The following is a 20,454-nucleotide window of genomic DNA, read 5'->3' as shown; positions in this document are numbered from 1 at the left end:
TGGTTTTTCTTTTTCAAATAACCGCAGGGCTATGAAAATTAATTCACAGTTTCGATTTTGCATTGTATATATTGCATATCTAAAAATAATGTTTTTTCATGGCTTTGAAAGTCACTTATTAAATGTTTACCAAATTATGTATTAAGTCTCTGAGTATTAATTGAATAAACAGTGACTTCAGAATTAATTATTGGGCTAAATATGTAAGTAGGTATGGCAGCATTAGAGGTGTCAGTGAGCAATGCATTTGCTGATATGAACCTGATCAGACTTTTTTTCTTCTTTCTTTTATGAATTCACTGGTGGGACATGGGCAACGCTGACTGGGCCATGTTCAAGGCCCACCTGTTATAGAGGTGTGTCAAATATGACCCAATGGGTTGAGTTTTATTTCCTTATAGGATGTGAGCATTGCTATCTAGACCAGCATTTATTGCACACTCCTATTTGTTAAGACTATAAAATTAAAAGACATAGTTGCAGAAATTAGGCCATTCAGCCTATTGAGTCTGCTCCATTTCATGGCTGAAATGTTTCTTAATCCCATTCTCTGGCTTTCTTCCAGTTACAATCAGGAACCTATCTACCTCCATCTTAAATATACTCAATAACCACGACCTTCTGTGGCAGTGAATTCCACAGATTCACCACTCTCTGGTGAAGAGGTTTCACCCATCCCTATTCTAAAACGTCTTCCCTTTACTCAAAGGCTGTGCCCTTCAGTTCGAGTCTCTCCTACCAATGGAAACATCTTCCCAAAGTCCATTCTGTCCAGACCATTCAGCATTCTGTAATTTTCAGTTAGAACCCTCCTTCATCCTTCTAAACTCCATCAAGTATAGACCCAGAGTCCGTGAACCTCCTCTGAACACGCTCCAGGGCCAGTACATCCTTCCTGAGATATGGGGCCCAAAACTGCATACAATATGCCAAATGTCATCTGACCAGATTCTTATAGAGTCTCAGAAGTACATTCCTGCTTTATATTCAAGTCCTCTCAAAATAAATGCCATCATTACATTTACCTTCCTATCTACTGACACAGCCGGCAAGTTAACCTTGTGAGAATCCGGAACTAGAACTCCCAATGCTCTTTGCACTTCAGATTTCTAAATTTTCTCCTCAATTAGAAAATAGTCTATGCTTCAATTCCTCTTACCAAACTACCTGACCTCACATTTTTCCATGTTGTAGTCTATCTGCCTTTTCTTTGCCCATTCTCCTAACCTATCCAAATCCTTCTACAGCCTCCCTGCCTCAAGACTACCTATCCCTCTACCTATCTTAGTATTGTCTGCAATCTTAGCTGGAATGCCCTCAGTTCGTTCATCAAATTCATGAATGTATAAAGTGAAAAGTTGTGGCCCTTGTGAACCACCACTTGTCACCAGCTACCAACCTGAGAAAGACCCTTTTATCCCCATTGTCTGTTTTCTGCTGGACAGCCAAACTTCTATCCATGCTAGCACCTTGCCTCTAACACCATGGGCTCACTCAGTAACCTTCTGTGCAGCGCCTAGTCAAAGGCCTTTTTGAAGTCCAGGTGGATAACATCATTGGCTCTCCTTGGTCTAACCTGCTTGTTACTTCCTCAAAGAATTCTGGCAGATTTGTCAGGCATGATCTCCCCTTGATGAAACTAGACTGATTTTGCCCTATTTTACCATACACTTACAAGTATTCAGAAATCTCATCCTTCATAATCCTACAAAACCTTATCCACAACCAAAGTTAGCAAATTGGCCTATAATTTTCTGTCTTTTCCTTAGTCCCTTTTTAAACAGGGGTATCATGTTAGCGATTTTCCAGTCCTCTGGGACCCTCCCTGATTCTTGTGATTCCTAAAAGAATCACTCTGTCTCCTTTAAAACTCTGGGGTCTAGTCCATCTGTTCTAGGTGATTTATCCACCTTCAGGCTATTTAGTTTTTCTAGCACCTTCTCCTTGGAGATGGCCACCAAACTCAGCTCTGCCCCCTGACAGTCTTGAATCTTTGGGATATTACTCATGTCTTTCACCGTGAAATTGACGCAAAGTAATTATTCAGATTCTCTGCCATTTCCTTGTTCCCCACTATTATCTCTCAAGCATCATTTTCCCGCAGTCCAAAGTCCAGTTTTGCCTCTCCTTTGCCCTTTATATATTTAAAGAAACTCTACCTTTATATTACTGGCTAGCTAACCCTCATATTTAATCTTCTCCTACCTTATATCTTTTTTTGTTGCCCTCTGTTAGTCTTTGTAACCTTCCCAATCTTCTGATTTCCCATTGCCCTTCACCAAATTACATGCTTTCTCTTTTGCTTTTATGCTATCCCTGACTTCTCTAGTCAGCCATAGTTGCCTCATCCTCCCTGTACTGCACTTCTTTTTCTTAGGGATGAATTTTTGCTGTATCTCCTGAATTAGTCCCAGAAACTCCTGCCATTGCTGTTCCATTGTCTTTCCTGCTAGGCTCCTCTCCCAGACTATTCTACCCAATTCCTCCCTCTGTAACTGCCTTTATTTAGCTATAATGCTGTCATCTCTGATTCGATCTTCTCACTCTCAAATTGCAGAGTAAATTCAAATCATATTATGATCACTGCTTCCTCAGGATTCCTTCACCTTCAGTTCCCTTATCAAGTCTGCCTCATTGCACAACACTAAATCCAGTATTGCCCGTTTGCTAGTGGGGTCCACCACAAGTTGCTCCAAGAAGCCATCTTGCAGAAATTCCATAAATTCTTTTTCTTGTGATCCATTACAAATCTGATTTTCCCAGTCCCTGCATATTGAAATCCCCCATGAACACTTACCTTTCTGACACACCTTTTCTATCTCCTGGTGTATCTTGCACCCAGCTCCTGACTATTGTTCTTGAAAAAGTTGATGGTGAGCTGCCTTCATGAAGCATTGCTGTCCACATGCTGTAGGTTAGGGATGGAGATCCAGGATTTTGACCCAGCAACACTAAAGGGACAGCATGTACATACTCTCGTTGTTATATAAACGTTGCCCAATTAGTGTCAGTATTAATGACAATTAGTGAATCGGGATCCTCTTGAGATGCAGCAGTCGTGTCCCTATTTGTGGACCGAGACCACCCGGTTCAAAGCCCACCAGCTCAAGGTATGTAATAGTATTTCTGAATAGGTTGATTAGGTTAAATAATTTTAAAAAAACAGTGAGGGCAATACTGAAAAGGTAGCATCCCAACCTCTGAGCTAGGAAGTGTGGGTTCAAGTCCTGCCTGCTCCAGAGTTGTGCAATAACATCTCTGAACTGATTGTTTGGAAAATATCTAAAACAACTGTTTTCAACTTACGAGGTGCTGATCTGTGGAAAGGAAGAATGGCCTGTGCTAGTGCTTTAATGGGCATTGTGAATAAATCTATATGGAAGACTGACTGGCCTCTGCTTCTTCCTTTGCCAAGTAGATATTTATCACATTGACAATGATGAAGACACTGAGGTAACTCAGAGAGGGCTATAATGAAAGAATACAGAAGTAATCCTTGGATTAAAATAAGGTGAGTACAACTGTGGAGGATTTCACAGTCCAAGGCTAAACAATCTCTGTGTACATCCGAAGTCTCAAAAACCATGCTGTTACCTGGTGAGTGTCACAAGGCAAACAGAATAGTTGTGGTAGTTGGAGGCCAATCATCCTAGTCCCAGGGAATAGATGTCAGAGTTCCTTGGGCAGTGTCCTAGGTTCAACCACCTCTGCCTATTTTAATAATGATCTTCTCTCCATGATAAGGTCAGAAATAGGGTGTTTGCTGATGGATGCATTCATTCGCAATTCCTCAAATAGTGAAGGAGTCATACCTACTTGCATCAAGATGTCAACAGTATCCAGAGAACAACTACTAAGAAACATTTACACTATGCAAGCACGTGACAACAATCTTTGTAACAGCAGCCTAATGACTTCTGAGTCCTCCATTACTGACATTCTGCGCATATCGCTACTCAGAAACTCATCAGAATGTTCACTTAAATGCCATTGTTACTGGACTAGATCAGAAGCTGGGTATTCTGAGGCAAGTGGCTATCATTTACTTGCCAAAGTCTTTCAACTCCACAAGGCACAAGTCTGGACTGTGATGAATCATCTCACTTTCCTGAATTCTGTTGAATGGGTAGATGGTTGCAGCAACACACATGAAGTGACACTATTCTGGACAAAGCAGTCCTTTCGATAAGTTCTCTATCCAATAATCTACACATGCACTGGCATGCCATTTAACATCTGCAGGATGCATTACAGCAGCTCATTGGGGTTTCTTTAGAAGCACAAAAAAACAACTTCCATCACCTACAGAAACAAAAGTAGCAACTTGATGGCCTTAAGATATCTGAGGCTCTATTGAAGTGACATACCCCTGACTTACACATATATTGTTATTCATTATTTTATTGCTGCAACAAAATCCTGACACTTTCTACGTCATCGAGTGTGTGAGCACATTCACTATGAGGTCTACATAGCTCACCAACTAGAAATGGATAGTCAATGTTGCCTTAACACCCAATCAAAATAATGGTCTTTTTAAAGCAGAAAGCTTTAAGGAAACAAGAAATTATCTTTCCAATACATTCATATGCAGTATTTTTTTAAAAATTCAGTTTCAATAGCCTTGTTGCTTCATAACAGCTTTGCCAAATTTATAAATGTCCTTCAGACTCTGACAAGTTTTCCTTGTCACTTTAGTTGGATTTTAAAGCAGCTGCCTAGCAATTTCAGTCAAAATTGATTCACAATAAGATTTAAACCAATTAAGAATTTGTGTATAACAATTCAGTAGTCCCATAACAGAAGTCCAAAGATTCTCTTTACTCCTGAATTAACACTTCATGTTTGATTTATTAATGCATATGAAACAAGAGTTTTGAATCCTTAGCTCATAGAATCATAGAATGCTTACAGTTTAGAAGCAGGTCGTTCAGCCCATCGAGTCCACACCACCCATCTAAAGAGCATCTTACCCAGACCCAATCCACATCCCCCAACCCCCCCCCCCAAACCTGTAAACCTGCATTTGTCATGTCTAATCCATCTGGCCTGCACTATGGGCAATTTAGCACAGCCGATCACATCTTTGGACTGTGGAAGGAAATCTAAGCATCTGAACGAAATCCAAGCAGACACGGGGATAACATGCAAACTCCACACATTCACCTGATCATAGGTCCCTAGCGCTGTGAGGCAGTGAAATTCAGTTTTTAGATTCACACTATCTAAACTGTATAACTTCATTTGAAATGTTAAATTGGTTATGCAAATATGAATTGTCTGACTGTACGGACAGATTTTCACACATCTGTTTCTAAATGCAGTTTGTAGTTTGTTCTATGTCAGTGGGGAGCAAAAACTGAAAACAGATGTCATGACTAATTGAAACACTGGTCCCGGCTCTTCACCTCTGACTTCCAATTCTCTATTGAGTACATTGTTTAACAAGTATGTTGTTCACATGAACAACCAGGTGATATCATATCTGGATGGTAGCAAAGATCCTCCGTATCTGAGGTAGCCCTCTGCCACATAGTATGCCTTGCGTATTTGTTGAGAAACTATCCTAGTCTTCTTGCATTATCCTAGCCTTGTTAGGTTGGAAACAAATCCGCAACTAGTTCTAACTTGTTTTGTTATCTGACTCACACTTGCATGTAATAGAATATATTCTGACAAATAAAACACTCTGTCCTTTTCAAACTGAGTTTAATATTTGACTAATAGCCTTCTCCATGGAAAATTACTGTGTTTCTGAAAAACATTACAAAAAATATTTAACTGGTTTGAAATAATGATTTTGACTTTTGCATCAAAGAGTAATCATGATTTCCCTCACTGCAAGAATTTAATGATAATAATTACCTGCATATGATAATGCAATTTATGATAATGTAATTAATGCATCCTGACATTAAATCAGAGCTAATTACTATTCCTGATAAAGTCTTGATAAAAATATACTCCAAAATGGTGGCCCAGCTCCTGAAATTCAGCAGAAATAAACTGTTTCTTGACCTTTCGAAGTCAGATTAGATTAGATTACTTACAGTGTGGAAACAGGCCCCTCGGCCCAACAAGTCCACACCGACCCGCCGAAGCGCAACCCACCCATACCCCAACATTTACCCCTTACCTAACACTACGGGCAATTTAGCATGGCCAATTCACCTGACCCGCACATCTTTGGAGCGTAGGAGGAAACCGGAGCACCCGGAGGAAACCCACACAGACACGGGGAGAATGTGCAAACTCCACACAGTCAGTCGCCTGAGTCGGGAATTGAACCCAGGTCTCTGTTGCTGTGAGGCAGCAGTGCTAACCACTGTGCCACCGTGCCGCCCCAAGAGTGGCAGCTATTCGTACATCTCTAGATTCTTCTTTTGGGAGGTATTTAGTTTTGCCTCAGAGATTTTGGCTGACCATAACTCTCCACATTTGTCTTTGTTAGATATATTTTGATATATTCTTCTGGCAAGTATCTATCAGTCTCAGTCTTGACTGCTTCAATTCACAATCCAGCCACCACAAACATTTTCAACAAACACATTCTAAATTTCTAATATTCTGTATGTGCAATGTTGCTTCTTGATTTCACTCAGAGTCATAGAGGTGTAGTTTGTCTGTTTTTTTAAAATTATAGCACCTTGTTCTGAATTCTATTAACACATCTATCATATCAAATCAGCTTTGGTAAAGTTCAGTTCAGTCTAATCCTATTTAAACTCGTTATCTCATTATTTAAGAATTTAAGGCATTTTTCTGCACTGCACTCCCTTCCAAAGATAACATTTTTCTTGAAGTTCAAATCAGAATGTCCAGGCAGGGTCTGATACATTACATTCAATTCCAAACCATTTGTTATTAAGGTTAACAATTCCACCTTAATGGTTTGTGTACATGGATATCCCAATCCTGTGGCCTCATCTGCAACTCCTCATCTCTCACTATTACAAAAATATCCTGAATTGTCTCTGTCAATAAATGCACAGATTGCTAGCAGAGATTGCTGGCATAAACATTGTTAATGAGGCCTGATGCTCAAATCTGTGCTGCCCTCTGGCCTCCCATTGGGTCATTAGATATTTGTGTTGCATTGGTTTTGGGCTCGAGTTCAGCTCTGATGAATTCCCACCCCATGCGGCATCACACAACACGCAGCAAACCTTTTAAAAACTCCCCCTCAACAAGTGGTGGAATATTTAAATAACCACAAGAAAGTTATCTTTGAAAAGTTTACGTTAAAATCTCTACATCCTCGGTTCAGAATTTAATAGCCATGGCCACTTTGTCTCATAATCTGTAGTTTATCAAAAGGCTTAATCACCAAAGCCATCAGGATACCATAAAAGCCAAGAAATTACATCACTGGTTATTATTTGAGGAGAATGGGATTTTTGGTATGCACTCTGAATCCAACAGTCTGCCATTTCCACAGATGTCTTCAATTTTACCACTAACACATTAATACATACAGTCAGACCAAAAATATAAAAGTTAAAATGTCATTGAATGAGTGACAATAAAAAAAGTGAGAAGTTATTTTCTCGTTCTTGTTTGCAATTTGTTGCCAATAATTGAGATTTAGAAACCTATAACTGCTCATTTCAGATGAATGTCCAGCTCAGTAAAGCAGGGAGGTGTGCTACATGTGTGTTTCTTGATTTTGTTTTCCCCACAAATCATTGTGGCCATATAATTCAGAAGCAATGCTCAGGCACTGGTAGATTTTAAGCCAACACACATTAATTCAGAATTCTGTTTTAATGATCTAGATTAGATTTTTGACACAATTGCCAATATAAGAACGCCACTGCTGCCTCACAGCGCCAGAGACCCGGGTTCAGTTCCCAACTCAGGCGACTGACTGTGTGGAGTTTGCACAATCTCCCCGTGTCCGCGTGGGTTTCCTTCCGGTGCTCCGGTTTCCTCCCACAGTCCAAAGATGTGCAAGTCAGGTGAATTGGCCATGCTAAATTGCCCGTAGTATTAGGTAAAGGGGTAAATGTAGATGTATGGGTGGGTTGCGCTTCGGCGGGTCGGTGTAGACTTGTTGGGCCGAAGGGCCTGTTTCCACACTGTAAGTAATCTAATCTAAGAATACCACTTCTGCCCACTCTGCTAAAGTAATGAACAAATATTCCAGCTTGAGATTAACTTGACTATTCTTTGTAAGCACCTGGCCTTGTCAATGCTTCTGGTAAAGCACCTCATAAATTTTAAGTGATGCACTACTGCAAGATCTAAACACCTACAACAAAGGACCTTAAACACTGCATTAGTTTCATTTTGAATATTGCATTGAAGATCTTTGCAAGATACCTCAATGGCCAGCTGCATGATATGAAAGCTCAACCTTTTCAGGAATGGCAGTACAAGTACTGCTGTCCCAAATAAGGAGGAGGAGGGTTCAATTTGCTACTGAATGGAGAAGCCTTGCAAAAGATCCAGGCACAATGCAAGGAAATGTTTCAGGCCCTCAGTGTCTATATAGAACTCATAAAATAACAATTCTCATCATAAAATATTTAATAATCTTACTTGCCCAGACAATGCAAAGAGAGGTAACCATAACTTCAAAAATGCATGGGACCAGGCTATTCCGGAAATTATTGCAGGCACATTTAAAACCTTGGTCTTCATCAGCAAAGGATCTTCACTTACAGATACTTCTACTTAACCACTTCAGATATGTTATTACACATCTCTGGTGCAGATGGGACTTGAACCCTGGCCTCCTCACTTACAGCTTTAGTTGCAGTCACAGCATTAAAAGCCTATGTTGTAAAGTTAATGTTTCTTTAATATCATTACTTGCATTAAAGTCCTCAAGCTGATTCTTGGATTACAATTCATTTCCTCCATTGTTCTTAAAGCAAACTCTGCTGAGACCTGTCTTGTGAATAGGCTTTTACAGCAGATGGGTGGAAGTGTGGACAGGCAGTATTGGAGAAAAGGAAGCACACATTTGTTTTGGTTGACAAGATTTCGGATCAGTGGCTTAGCTCTGGCTGAGAAATGACAATGCTATATGCAAAATAAAAACCAAAAGAACTACACATTCGGGAAATCATAAATAAAAACAAATTGTTGGAAAAGTTCAGCACACCTGGCAGCATCTCTGGAGGGACGTCAGAGTTAATGTTTCAGGTCCAGAGACCCTTCCTCAGAACTGATGGTAGCTATGAAAATATTGTTTTTTTATGCAGAAGATAGGGTGAGGGGAAGGGGCTAAGAAGTAAAGGATAGGTGGGAATAAGAGAAAGAACAGTTGGACAAAGGAGTGGATTATAATCAGGCTAGGAGGGTGAATAGCTATTAATGGGGACTCATAATGGCTAAAAACGGGTTGTGCATAATAGCAGACAATGTGATAATAAGGCTTGGTATGTGGCGGAGGAGAACGTGAGGACTGCAGATGCTGGAGATTAGAGCTGAAAATGTGTTGCTGGAAAAGCGCAGCAGATCAGGCAGCATCCAAGCAGCAGGAGAATCGACGTTTCGGGCATGAGCCCTTCTTCAGGAATGCAGCCCTGAAGAAGGGCTCATGCCTGAAACGTCGATTCTTCTGCTCCTTGGATACTGCCTGACCTGCTGCGCTTTTCCAGCAACACATTTTCAGCTATATGGGGAAGGGGCAAGGACATGGAACAGTTCAAGCCCTAAAGTTGTTGAACGCGATGTTAAGTCCAGAAGGCTGTAGAGTTCCAAAGTGAAAAATGAGGTGCTGTTCTTCCAGCTTACACTGAGCTTTCCTGGAGCAGCGGATCAAGCCTGAGACAGAGATGTGTGCAAGGCTACATACAATTTGGATCTGAATGCACAGGTGGTAAGGGAAATGGAATTGGTGGGAAAGGTACTGAAAACTGTGATGGAGGCTGAAGGCAATAGTCCTCCCAGTGTTTAAGTGGAGAAAATTATCGTTCATCCGGATTTGTATGATGGAACTACTGCCTGACAATACAGAGTTAGTGGCAAGACTGACAGGTGGTAGTGGCAAGGTCAAACTGCACAGAGGAAGCTGATATCATCAGGTAATATCTTCAAAGGGCATTAACAGGTGAGGGACAGAATCGGGTCAACATTAAATCCCTGAAGGGTTCTTAAAAAACAGCGACAGCATTGAAGTAAAGTCCATAACTGAAAATCATCTGATTATAAATAGAAAAGAAGTGGAACAAAGCAAATGAAGACTCACATAGCTGGACAATGAAAGGAAATGTTAGAAAGGTATGATTTGTTATGGTTATGGTATGGATAATCATTTAAGGAGAATATTGTACTATAGCACACAGAATGTGTTATTGATTTTGGATAGGGATATTTCGCTGATGTGGGAGACATGAAGATGGGATATATTCATACTGCAAATATGGAAATCACTAGTCAGGCTGGCATTCATTATCTATTTCTAGTTGCAGACTTGAGATTGCTGAAGAAACTGGCTACGTCCAGTAAGTTCTACAGAGAGTAGACGCAACATGCAGATTGTAGACCTTTAGGCCATGAGATGAGGCATTAATCAAATAGGTTGCTTTGTCCCATTGGTGACAAGCTTCTTGATTGTTTATGCAGCTGCACCACAGGCAAGTCCAGACTGTTTCATTCCACCCATGTGCAGAAGAATTCATATGGAAGGAGGAGGAGTTTAGGGAGGACTGGTAGTTAGAGAAGAGACAAAAAAAAACTGCAGATGCTGGAATCCAAGATAGACAAGAAGGAGGATGGAAAAGCAGTGAGCCAGGCAGCATCAGGAGGCAAACAAATCAATGTTTGGGAGGGGGAGGGGGAGTGGGGGGTGCACGGTGATGAGTTGGGGATAGGTGAACACAGGTAGAGGGCATAACCTAGTTGGTCGATGGGAGGATTGAATCCAGTTGGTGGCTGGAGGAAAGGGCTGGTCAGCACCTCCATCCAGGGCCCCAAACAGTCCTTCCAGGTGAAACAGAGGTTCACCTGCCTCTTCTCCAACATAGTCTAGATTAGAGTGGTGCTGGAAAAGCACAGCAGTTGAACTATTCCTGATGAAAGGCTTTTGCCCGAAACATTGATTTTTCTGCTCCTCGGATGCTGCCTGACCTGCTGTGCTTTTCAAGCACCACTCTAATCTAGACTCTGGTTTCCAGCATCTGCAGTCCTTGTTTTTACCTCTTCTCCAACATTGTCTACTGTATCTGGTGCTCCCAATGTGTTCTTCTCCACATCAGGGAGATTAAATGTAAACTAAGGGAGTATTTTGCCGAACCTTCCAGTCACCGTCCATTTTAATTTCCCTTCCGACCCCCTTTCCAACATGACCATCCATGGCCTCCTCCATTGCCACAGTGAATAAGACCGTGAATTGGAGGACCAACACCTCATCTTCTGCCTGGGTAACCTACAGCCCAGAAGAATCAACATTGAGTTCTCCAATTTCAAATAATCTCTCTTCCCATCTCCTGACTCCCTTCCCAGCCCTTCCCCCTCCCTTCCATTCCTCTGATCAAACTTCCCTTCCAGTTACCAACTGGATTCATTCCTCCCATGAACCAACCAGGTTGTACCTTCTGTGTTCACCTATCTCCACCTCACCATGCTGCTCCTGGCCCCACCTCCTTTATCTGCAGTTCCCCACACTCCTAACTCCTCCCCCCCACCCACACCACCCACCCACCTCCAGTCCTGAAGGTAGAGAAGAGGGGCAAGGTGGGCAGAAATAGAGAGTTGAAATGATCAAACAAGGAAAGGATGAGGGTAAGAGTGTGTGTGGGTTGATGCTGGGTACAGAATGAGGATTTTAAAAGGCGAGATGCAAAAAGGTGGTAGAAAATAAGCTTCTTAAAGCACAATAAAGTATTAAAACAATAAGGAGAGAAACCAAGCCATGGAAAGTGGTAAATTTTGTGGCCTACAGTCATCATTACAGTGCGGCAGACTGAAAAGAATGGGCTGGAGTTAGCATCGCAATGAGGCAGTCTGGGAAGAGTGGGCTGGAGTTAGTTTTGCAATGAGACAGACTGGGATGAGTGGGCTGGAGTTAGTATCACAATGAGGCAGATGGGGAAAAGTGGGCTGGAGTTAGTATTGTAATGAGGCAGGTGGGAATGAGTAGGCTGGAGTTAGTATTGTAATGAGGCAGGTGGGGATGAGTGGGCTGGAGTTAGCATCGTAATGAAGCAAACTGGGAAGAGTGGGCTGGAGTCAGCATCGTAATGAGGCAGACTGGGATAGCGGGCTGCAGTCAGCATTATATTGAAGCTGAAGGGGAACAGCAACCTGCAGTCAGTGTTGCAGTGAGCAGACTGTGAAAAGGAAAGGCTTTTCCCTACCCCTTCCAAACGTCATGATTTTGCCCCTAGAAACTAGATGTGGGCTCATCAAAGTGAGATTTTAGCCTTAACACAATAACAAGACAGTTGGAAAGCAAGGAAATATGGATGAAATGGACAGGGACTCGTAGAATCAAATAAGTTAGAATAAAAACAATATCACTGGAAAAGCAAGATATGAGAGCAAAGAGTTCAACATGAACCAAGGAAAACAAAGAAGTAATTAGATATTATGGGCTAAGAAACAGAAACTGACTTGAACTGCCATGTCATCACTGTCTAATCATGGTCCAAGAGACTACTTTAAGGACCTTTCCTGAAAAAGTAAACCATTCACTTTGGATAGTCAATGTCTTTGCTGATACATTAATTCAGTCTTGGTGTGCTATCAATTGTGGAGTACTATTTTTGAACTTGTGCCCTTTATAAGATGAGAGTCTACTGCTGTATAAATGGAGCAGTGTTATTGCTGATTACAAGACTATGTCACTGAACCTACTTCTCTATCCAGTCAGATTAAATCTATCTGCCTCCCTTTGCTCCATATCCCAATATACGTGTACATAACAAAAGTCTTATCAACCTCAGGTTTGAAAATGCCAATTATCCAATGAAGGAGAATGACCAGACAAAAGTGGAAGCAAATTAGAAGTAAAATTGCAGATTAATTGGGAAATTCCTTTGGGCTAATAAGTACTACTTCACACTACAGTGATTAGTGGGCTTGTGGCGCAACGGGAGCGCGTCTGACTCCAGATCAGAAGGTTGCGTGTTCAATTCACGTCAGGCTCAGTGTGCTAAACGGGAGCACAATTTCTAGTGGGCGGCACGGTGGCACAGTGGTTAGCACTGCTGCCTCGCAGCGCCAGAGACCTGGGTTCAATTCCTGCCTCAGGCAACTGACTGTGTGGAGTTTACACATTCTCCCCGTGCCTGCACGGGTTTCCTTCGGGTGCTCCGGTTTCCTCCCACAGTCCAAAAATGTGCAGGTTAGATGGATTGGCCATGCTAAATTGCCCGTAATGTTAGGTGTAGGGGAATGGGTCTGGGTGGGGGTGGGTCGGTGTGGACTTGTTGGGCCGAAGGGCCTGTTTCTACACTGTAAGTAATCTAATCATATTAGCTCCAGCGACCAAAGCTGGCCATCAAATTAACATTTATAAAGGTGCATCTTACAGAAGCAGAAGCTTTAACACTATCAACAGCAATCTAGATTCACCATGAGACAATCATTTCATTTTTGAAAAGCTGTAAGCAGTTTCCCATTTGTTAAAATATAAAGTCTGCTTTATTAAGAAGTTGCAACACACTTTGTAATCAGCAATAACACTGCTCCATTTATACAGCAGTAGACTCTCATCTTATAAAGGGCACAAGTTCAAAAATAGCTGCTACTCACAATGAAATGTATTATTGGTATTCACTTGAATAGATCCATACCACTTCTTGCCTGTACAGATAGCTTACACTAGCTCAGCAGAAACAAATACATAAAGTAGGATAATGTGTGATGGAAGTTCAAGTCACTCACTATGAACTAAGAATATACAGGAACGTTCAGACCAAAGGGCCTTTACATTCCTCTCACCAGCTGCTGACTTCTTTCAGCCTGGCAGGAAGGATGCAGTAGCAAATGCAGTTGGGCCTTGATTGATGACCTAAATCTCTGATGAACATTTATGTAGTAGGCTCTCATCCAAATTCATCATATTCACAACCAAAACCAGCAACATTATAGATCAGAGAACAGCAACAAAGGAGTTGGAAATGGGGCTGTTCTAATTTAATCCATTGCTCCATAGAAAGGAAAGCTATTATTCACCCCAGGATCTGGCACGAAGTTGGAATGCACTTGCTGACCTAAACTGCAAGAGCTGGATAATAAAATGCTCTGTGCTGCTGGATGCTGCAGAGCAGGAGTCGGCAGGGAATCTCTCAGTCTCCCGCCGGACTGCAGAAAATAGTCTGGATGGAATTTTGAGATTCTCAGCAGAGCAAAGAGCCTGACTCTGACCCTAGTGGGCTGTGACTTTCCTTGTGGGCTCTGTAAGGCACTGACACTAGATTAGATTCCCTACAGTAGATTAGATTAGATTCCCTGCCCTTTCGGCCCAACCAGTCCACACCGACCCTCCGAAGAGTAACCCACCCAGACCCATTTCCCTCTGACTAATGCACCTAACACTACGGGCAATTTAGCATGGCCAATTCACCTGACCTGCACATCTTTGGATTGTGGGAGGAAACCAGAGCACCTGGAGGAAACCCACACAGACATGGGGAGAATGTGCAAACTCCAGACAGCGTCAGAGGCTGGAATCGAACCTAGGACCCTGGTGCTGTGAAGCAGCAGTGCTAACCATGGAGTCACCGTGCCGATGAATACAAAAAAAATTTCTTTTTAGGGGCCAGGAGTATGGGGCAGCATACTCTGCATTTCTAAAAAAAATCTAATCTCTTCAACTTCCCCAGCAGTTACTGAACTGCTTCAGTCTGGAAGGACTTAATTAGGATTAGAAACATAAAAATTAGTAGCAGGAATAGGCTATTCAGCCCTTCAAGCTTGCCTCATCATTCAATAGCATCATGGCTGAATTCAGCATCTTATTCTCACTTTCAGCCCGTACCTTTGATGCCTTTAGCCCCAAGAACTACATCTAATTCCTTCTTGAAAGCATTCAATATTTTGACCACAAGCATTTTCTATGACAGAATTTCACAGACTTGTCATTCGTGGATGAAGAAATTTCTCCTCATTTTAATTCTTGATGCCTTAGCCTGTATCCTTAGGGTCGTACTGAGGCAGCCTGAATCCTATAGATTAAACAGGAAATGTTGGGGAAGGATTAAGAAAGCATCTACAACAAACCTAAAGGCTGGTGTGTGAGGGTGTGGGATGTGGTGGTGTTGGTTTGGTGGTGGTGGTGGTGGAAGGTGGGATAGAATTTCATGTAAAACATGGAGCTGCAGATCCTGGAAATCAGAAACAAAAACAGAAATTCCTGGCGTCACCTTGTTCTCCAGCCAGAGATCCTTTGCACACATTAAATTCTACCCTCAAAAATAGAAATTGCTGGTGAAACTTAGCAAGTCTGGCAGCATCTAGGGGAAAAAAGCAAGGTTAATGTTTCGAGTCTGGTGATCCTTAATCAGAAAAACGGCATCAGTTCTGAAGAGTCACTGAACTCAAAACCTTAACTCTGTTTTCTAACCATAGTTGCTGCCAGGCTACCGAGTTTCACCAACAATTTCTGGTTTTGTGGGCAGAGGAGCTCTTGCCGTCTGGCTCGAGAATGGGGGGGGCCACGGTCAGGTCAGTAATGTACAACTAAGTGCCGTTAAGTATTTAACATGGCGGGCTTTTCCAGGCTTTAGGACCCTGGAGAAGTGGACTCCGACTTGCTGAGGAGCCGCTGGCCAATCAGTGACCGACAGCATCCTGAAGATTAATGGGTGCAGCAGGACATGAACCTATTAGAGCCTAGGATTGACAAGTGATCCTGGCCACGTGAGAGTGATGGTGAGATGATGTTCATGAAGAGTCTAAGTTAGAGTGGTGCTGGAAAAGCACAGCAGGTCAGGCAGCATCCGAGGAGCAGGAAATCAACGTTTCAGGCAAAAGCTCTTCATCAGGAATGGAGGCAGGGTGGAGAGACCAACCCCCACCTCCATTTATCTCTCTACCCTGGAGGCTCCCTGCCTCCATTCCTGATGAAGGGCTTTTGCCCGAAACGTCAATTTTCTTGCTCCTCGGATGCTGCCTGACCTGCTGTGCTTTTCCAGCATCACTCTAATCTAGACTCTGGTTTCCAACATCTGCAGTCCTCACTTCTGCCATGATGTTCATGAGGAGACAGCCACTGGCTGGCTTGCAAGAGGGAAGATATTCAAAGAAAAAGTAGGAGACTGGCTCTCCACAGGCCTCTCTCTTCCCAATGCACAGTCCCGCAATTAAGCACTGAGTGCACTGAGTGAGAAGCCCTCCTGGCTAGTCAAAAACAGTGGTAGAGTAAGGCCCTAGGCTGTCTACGGGTCTTTCTGCCTGTACCTAACCTTTCTTCCAATTACATCGAACTCTGCTGCAAACCCACGACTGGAGCTAGGGGCATTACTTTTTGTCCAATGTAATGAGCATATTCTATGGATAAATGTATTCCAGCACCTTAGGTACAGTACACAGAGACAAAAGTTTGCTAACATTGAGAGAGAAGTGTACATACACCACACCGACAACTGTACTTCATTTATTATTATGGGGATGAAAATAATTACGTTTCTCATCAATTAGTGCTATTGAGTGAATTCTGCTGGGTGCATGTCAGTTCACATGTGATTTATTCAAGTTCTACTGAAATAGCTTCATGGTTGACATTCCTATGCCTGCTCTTATTTGAAGAAATTCCAGTCCAACAAGGGACTGCATAATCACTAGCTTTCAGTATCGCAGTCTGACAACAAGAGGTCAAAGGGAAATTGTAAGTAAATTGAAAATACGAAAAATGTCCAGTGGAAAATATCCAAAATATTCCTGAATAAGATGTTTAATTTGTGCTATTGCAGTGAAAGATTTGATTCTCAGTGACCATAGCTGGCATTCAAATTTACCACTTTGTGTTTTTAGCCAGCTTGAAACAGCGGAAATCCCTTATAAACAGAAAACCCAAGCCTTATTTAGATAAGGAAGTGTGGAAAATGTTGAACTTGTTCAAGGAGTCTTTTGTTTAACCATTTATCAGATTCATAGAAAGACGATACAAAGAGATGTAGCTCTATGGAAAGGCGATGGCCTGGTGGCATTATCGCTAGCCTGTTAATCCAGAGACCTAGGTAATGTTCTGTGCACTTGGGTTTGAATCCTGCCACAGCAGATGGTGGAACTTGAATTCCATAATAATATGGGAACAAGAGTATATGAAATCATTGCTGATTGTCAGGAAAAGCCCATCTGGTTCACTAACGTCCTTTAGGGAAGGAAATCTGCCATCCTTACCTGGTCTGATTTACATGTGCCTCCAGATCCACGGCAATGTGGTTGACATTTAACTGTTCTTTGGGTAATTAGGGATTGGCAAGAAAGGCTGGCCGAGCTAGTGACTGCCAGTCATTACCCATGAATGAATTTTTTAAAAATTGAGCTATAATCCTGTCAGAACATCATTCATCAATACCTGGAAACTTCTGTTTCATATCAGGCTTTTGCACACGTTTGGAGGTGATGATTGGGGATCTGTCTGATGGAGGATCAGATTCTGTGAATGAGAACAAACAAAGATAAAAATGTGACAGTTAAAAATGTACTTAACAAAGGCTCTTAAATTAATTGTGGTATTAAAAAAGGAGCAAAAAAATTTTGGAGCATATCCTAATTTGGAAAAAAATGTAAATATCTTATTTATACGCATGCAACAGCAAAACTTTAAACATTGCAATACATTTTATAATCAAAAAAGTATAAACATGCTTTCTGATTAGGCTTAATGTAAGTTGCAATACATTACTGAAATAGAATGCAATATTTGAACAATGAGTTAAAATTCATGAGGGAGGCATTCTTGAACCATCAGTGTTTAAATTCCACAAAACATGCAAAACATTGTTCCTACATGATAATTTACATTGGCAAGTTGCTTTAAATAGGAGATATTCACTGCATTGATAACTTGATACACTCCAAGCAAAAGCAAACATTGAAGTCCAAGCAAAAATAACTGCATTCACAACTAAAACATATTTAACCCAAATGCAAAGGAAAGCAATGCACTCCACGTCATTATCGATAGCAGGGCATTACAACATTTATATCTGCTCAAACAGGCTGGCATCATTTCAGCCAATCGTTAAACGTGGCAAAACCTCGATGATGTTAATTTACAGGTTGTTACATTTTCACATTTAGAACAAAGGGAAATACAGAAATTGCTTTTTGCAACATCATTCCTGTTAATCCAAATAAAATGTAGTCCAAAATAACATCCAAACCCTGAAACCGCTTTTCCAAAATTCCCACCTTTTATTTCAGATCTTTTGTAGAAGCAATGCTTTTACAATTTATCTCAACAAATAATGCAGGAAAAAGACTAGATGGATTGTATTCAATGTGCTGAAAACATGAAGCGACATGAATGCAGACTATTGAACAATTTGTGAACAATGACTATGTAAAGTGTTCCACAAACACATGGCAACAGTTAAGCCCAAGCCGCTATTTTCAGAAATACCTGTGAGCATTTTTCCATTGCTATCAAATGGAGGTTGAACAGAGGTTGAACTGCGCACATGTGGAGTGTCAGAAGTTGGAAACAAATATTCTGCAAATGATAAAAAATAATGCAAGTTTCTTTCATCTCCGATAAATACACAAACAGAACCAGCTGTAGCATCTACGTGTTTGTAGTACATTGACATGATTTGCGCATGGTGCAATCTGTTACCCGTTAAATCCAATTAAAACACTGTTCATGTTTAATTCCAGTCACAGTTTACTGACCACGAATTACTTTATAGAATTATAAAATCAATGCGAGATGACAAGCTGAGTAGACAATACAGTACCACACGATATCTTTCACACAAGAACAACAGTGATTGGATTAGAGCTATACAGGCAAAAGCTTTATGTGAAACCCCTGGAAGGCTCAGAATGGTCAAGTGGTACATTTTACAAGAAGCGCAATCACAAAATCAGTGGGTATGCATAACTTATTAAAGAACCAGAATAACTCATGCAAACATAACCATTTACAAAAGGTGAAACGGATGGTGAACTGACTTCCAAACATATTTCACGCAAAAGCAAAATACTGCATGCAAATTCTAATAGTTGCCCCACATTCAGTACATAAGTGGAAACTTTAATGTAATCATGTTAATGAATATATGGCATACTCATTGGGCCATTTTTCTATGACAACCTTTATAATACAGATCAGGCAATAATTTATCGTATAGTTCTTCATCTATTAAGTTCATGAAATAGATCAGGCATCATTGGAATAAGCACAGCCCTTAAAAGCTATGCAATACAACGCAAATCAATTAGTTCACATATTTCAAAGCACAAAAGCCAACATGCAAGGTGTATAGTGCGTTGATTGTCTGATGCAGTCATAAACATAAGTGCAAAATGTAAGAAATTAGGGTTGACCAATTACAAGTGAAAGCACAGAATAACATTTATGACACAAATTGCATGTTCATGGCTAAAACTTTCACCGATAAACGTTGCCCCTGGTGTGGGTCACCTTTGCAGTAGCTCTCTAGTTTGGCGACATTGCTGATGCTGAACAACCTTAGTGACCTTTGTCACATATATTACCTCCAATCCATAATTATGCTCAATGTTCTAGCTCTTAAATTTCCTTCAAAGTCTACAAACAACAATATAAGTTAACAATTTAAACATAAAACATCAATTTCAACACTTAATTATTGAATACATGTGTAATTAAAGACAGTTTCACTGAATGATACCTGTGAAATCCTTGTCCTCTACCTTATCAAGTGCGGACTCTTGACTTTGAATGAGCACATCTGGAGTGCCAGAGGTTGGAAGTTTATGCTCTGTAAGGGATAACAAAGAAGCCAGATACATACCCTTCTGTCTTTCACTGAAACAACACTGATATTAATAAGCTGACCTTTCTCTAACTTACATAAGTTATTTAAGCATTTTTATTAATCAACTTCATGTGATTCAATCAAACATTAACAAGGGACATGATGACTGCTGCTTCGGTAATAAAAGAGGAATAATATAACTAAAGAAATATCTGACAGGATTTTCCTCTGCATTTCCATCTGTTCAGCAGCGGTACTTGCTGAGGGATTTATGCCATTTCCGCTCCCAGAGCGTGTTTTAACATTGTCTCAATAATATGCTAGATGCTCCTCCCTTAGTATTAACTTGGGGATGATATGCATATTTTTAAGAGCTGACAAAGACTGAGTGATATCATGGTCCAGACTTCAAGAAAAAGGATAATCTTCTTGAAGCTTTTACTTCCTGTTTTACTGTCTGTGAAAATCCTTCAATATGATAGGTTGCTTCATCTGCTTAGTGACATAACTGCTTCTGTTCATCAGAAATACCCTGAAGCTGATCCCAGTATTCAAAATAATGTCAATAAAAGGGCAAATTAAGGTCACA

The 20,454-nt window shown here is 41.1% G+C and overlaps 1 protein-coding gene and 1 non-coding gene across 26 annotated transcripts in view; one reads left to right on the top strand and one right to left on the bottom strand.

Moving 5' to 3' along the window:
- Nucleotides 1-20,454, bottom strand: part of LOC132821115 (target of Nesh-SH3-like) — a 348,093-nt gene that overhangs the window by 64,633 nt on the left and 263,006 nt on the right. For all 25 annotated transcript variants that reach the window (XM_060833661.1, XM_060833668.1, XM_060833670.1 and 22 more), the window contains 3 exons: nucleotides 19,779-19,868; nucleotides 18,527-18,616; nucleotides 17,477-17,557 (listed from right to left, as the gene is read on the bottom strand). In XM_060833661.1, coding sequence (XP_060689644.1) covers nucleotides 17,477-17,557; nucleotides 18,527-18,616; nucleotides 19,779-19,868 — 261 coding nt within the window. The remainder of the gene's footprint in view (nucleotides 1-17,476; nucleotides 17,558-18,526; nucleotides 18,617-19,778; nucleotides 19,869-20,454) is intronic.
- On the top strand, nucleotides 13,029-13,100 carry trnaw-cca (transfer RNA tryptophan (anticodon CCA)). The gene has a single exon. It is a non-coding gene; the product is annotated as a tRNA-Trp (tRNA).

Source organism: Hemiscyllium ocellatum, chromosome 12 (genome assembly GCF_020745735.1).
Source record: "Hemiscyllium ocellatum isolate sHemOce1 chromosome 12, sHemOce1.pat.X.cur, whole genome shotgun sequence".
NCBI lineage: Eukaryota > Metazoa > Chordata > Chondrichthyes > Orectolobiformes > Hemiscylliidae > Hemiscyllium > Hemiscyllium ocellatum.
Note: the sequence above shows the minus strand (reverse complement) of the source record. Positions and strands in the feature narration are given on the sequence as shown.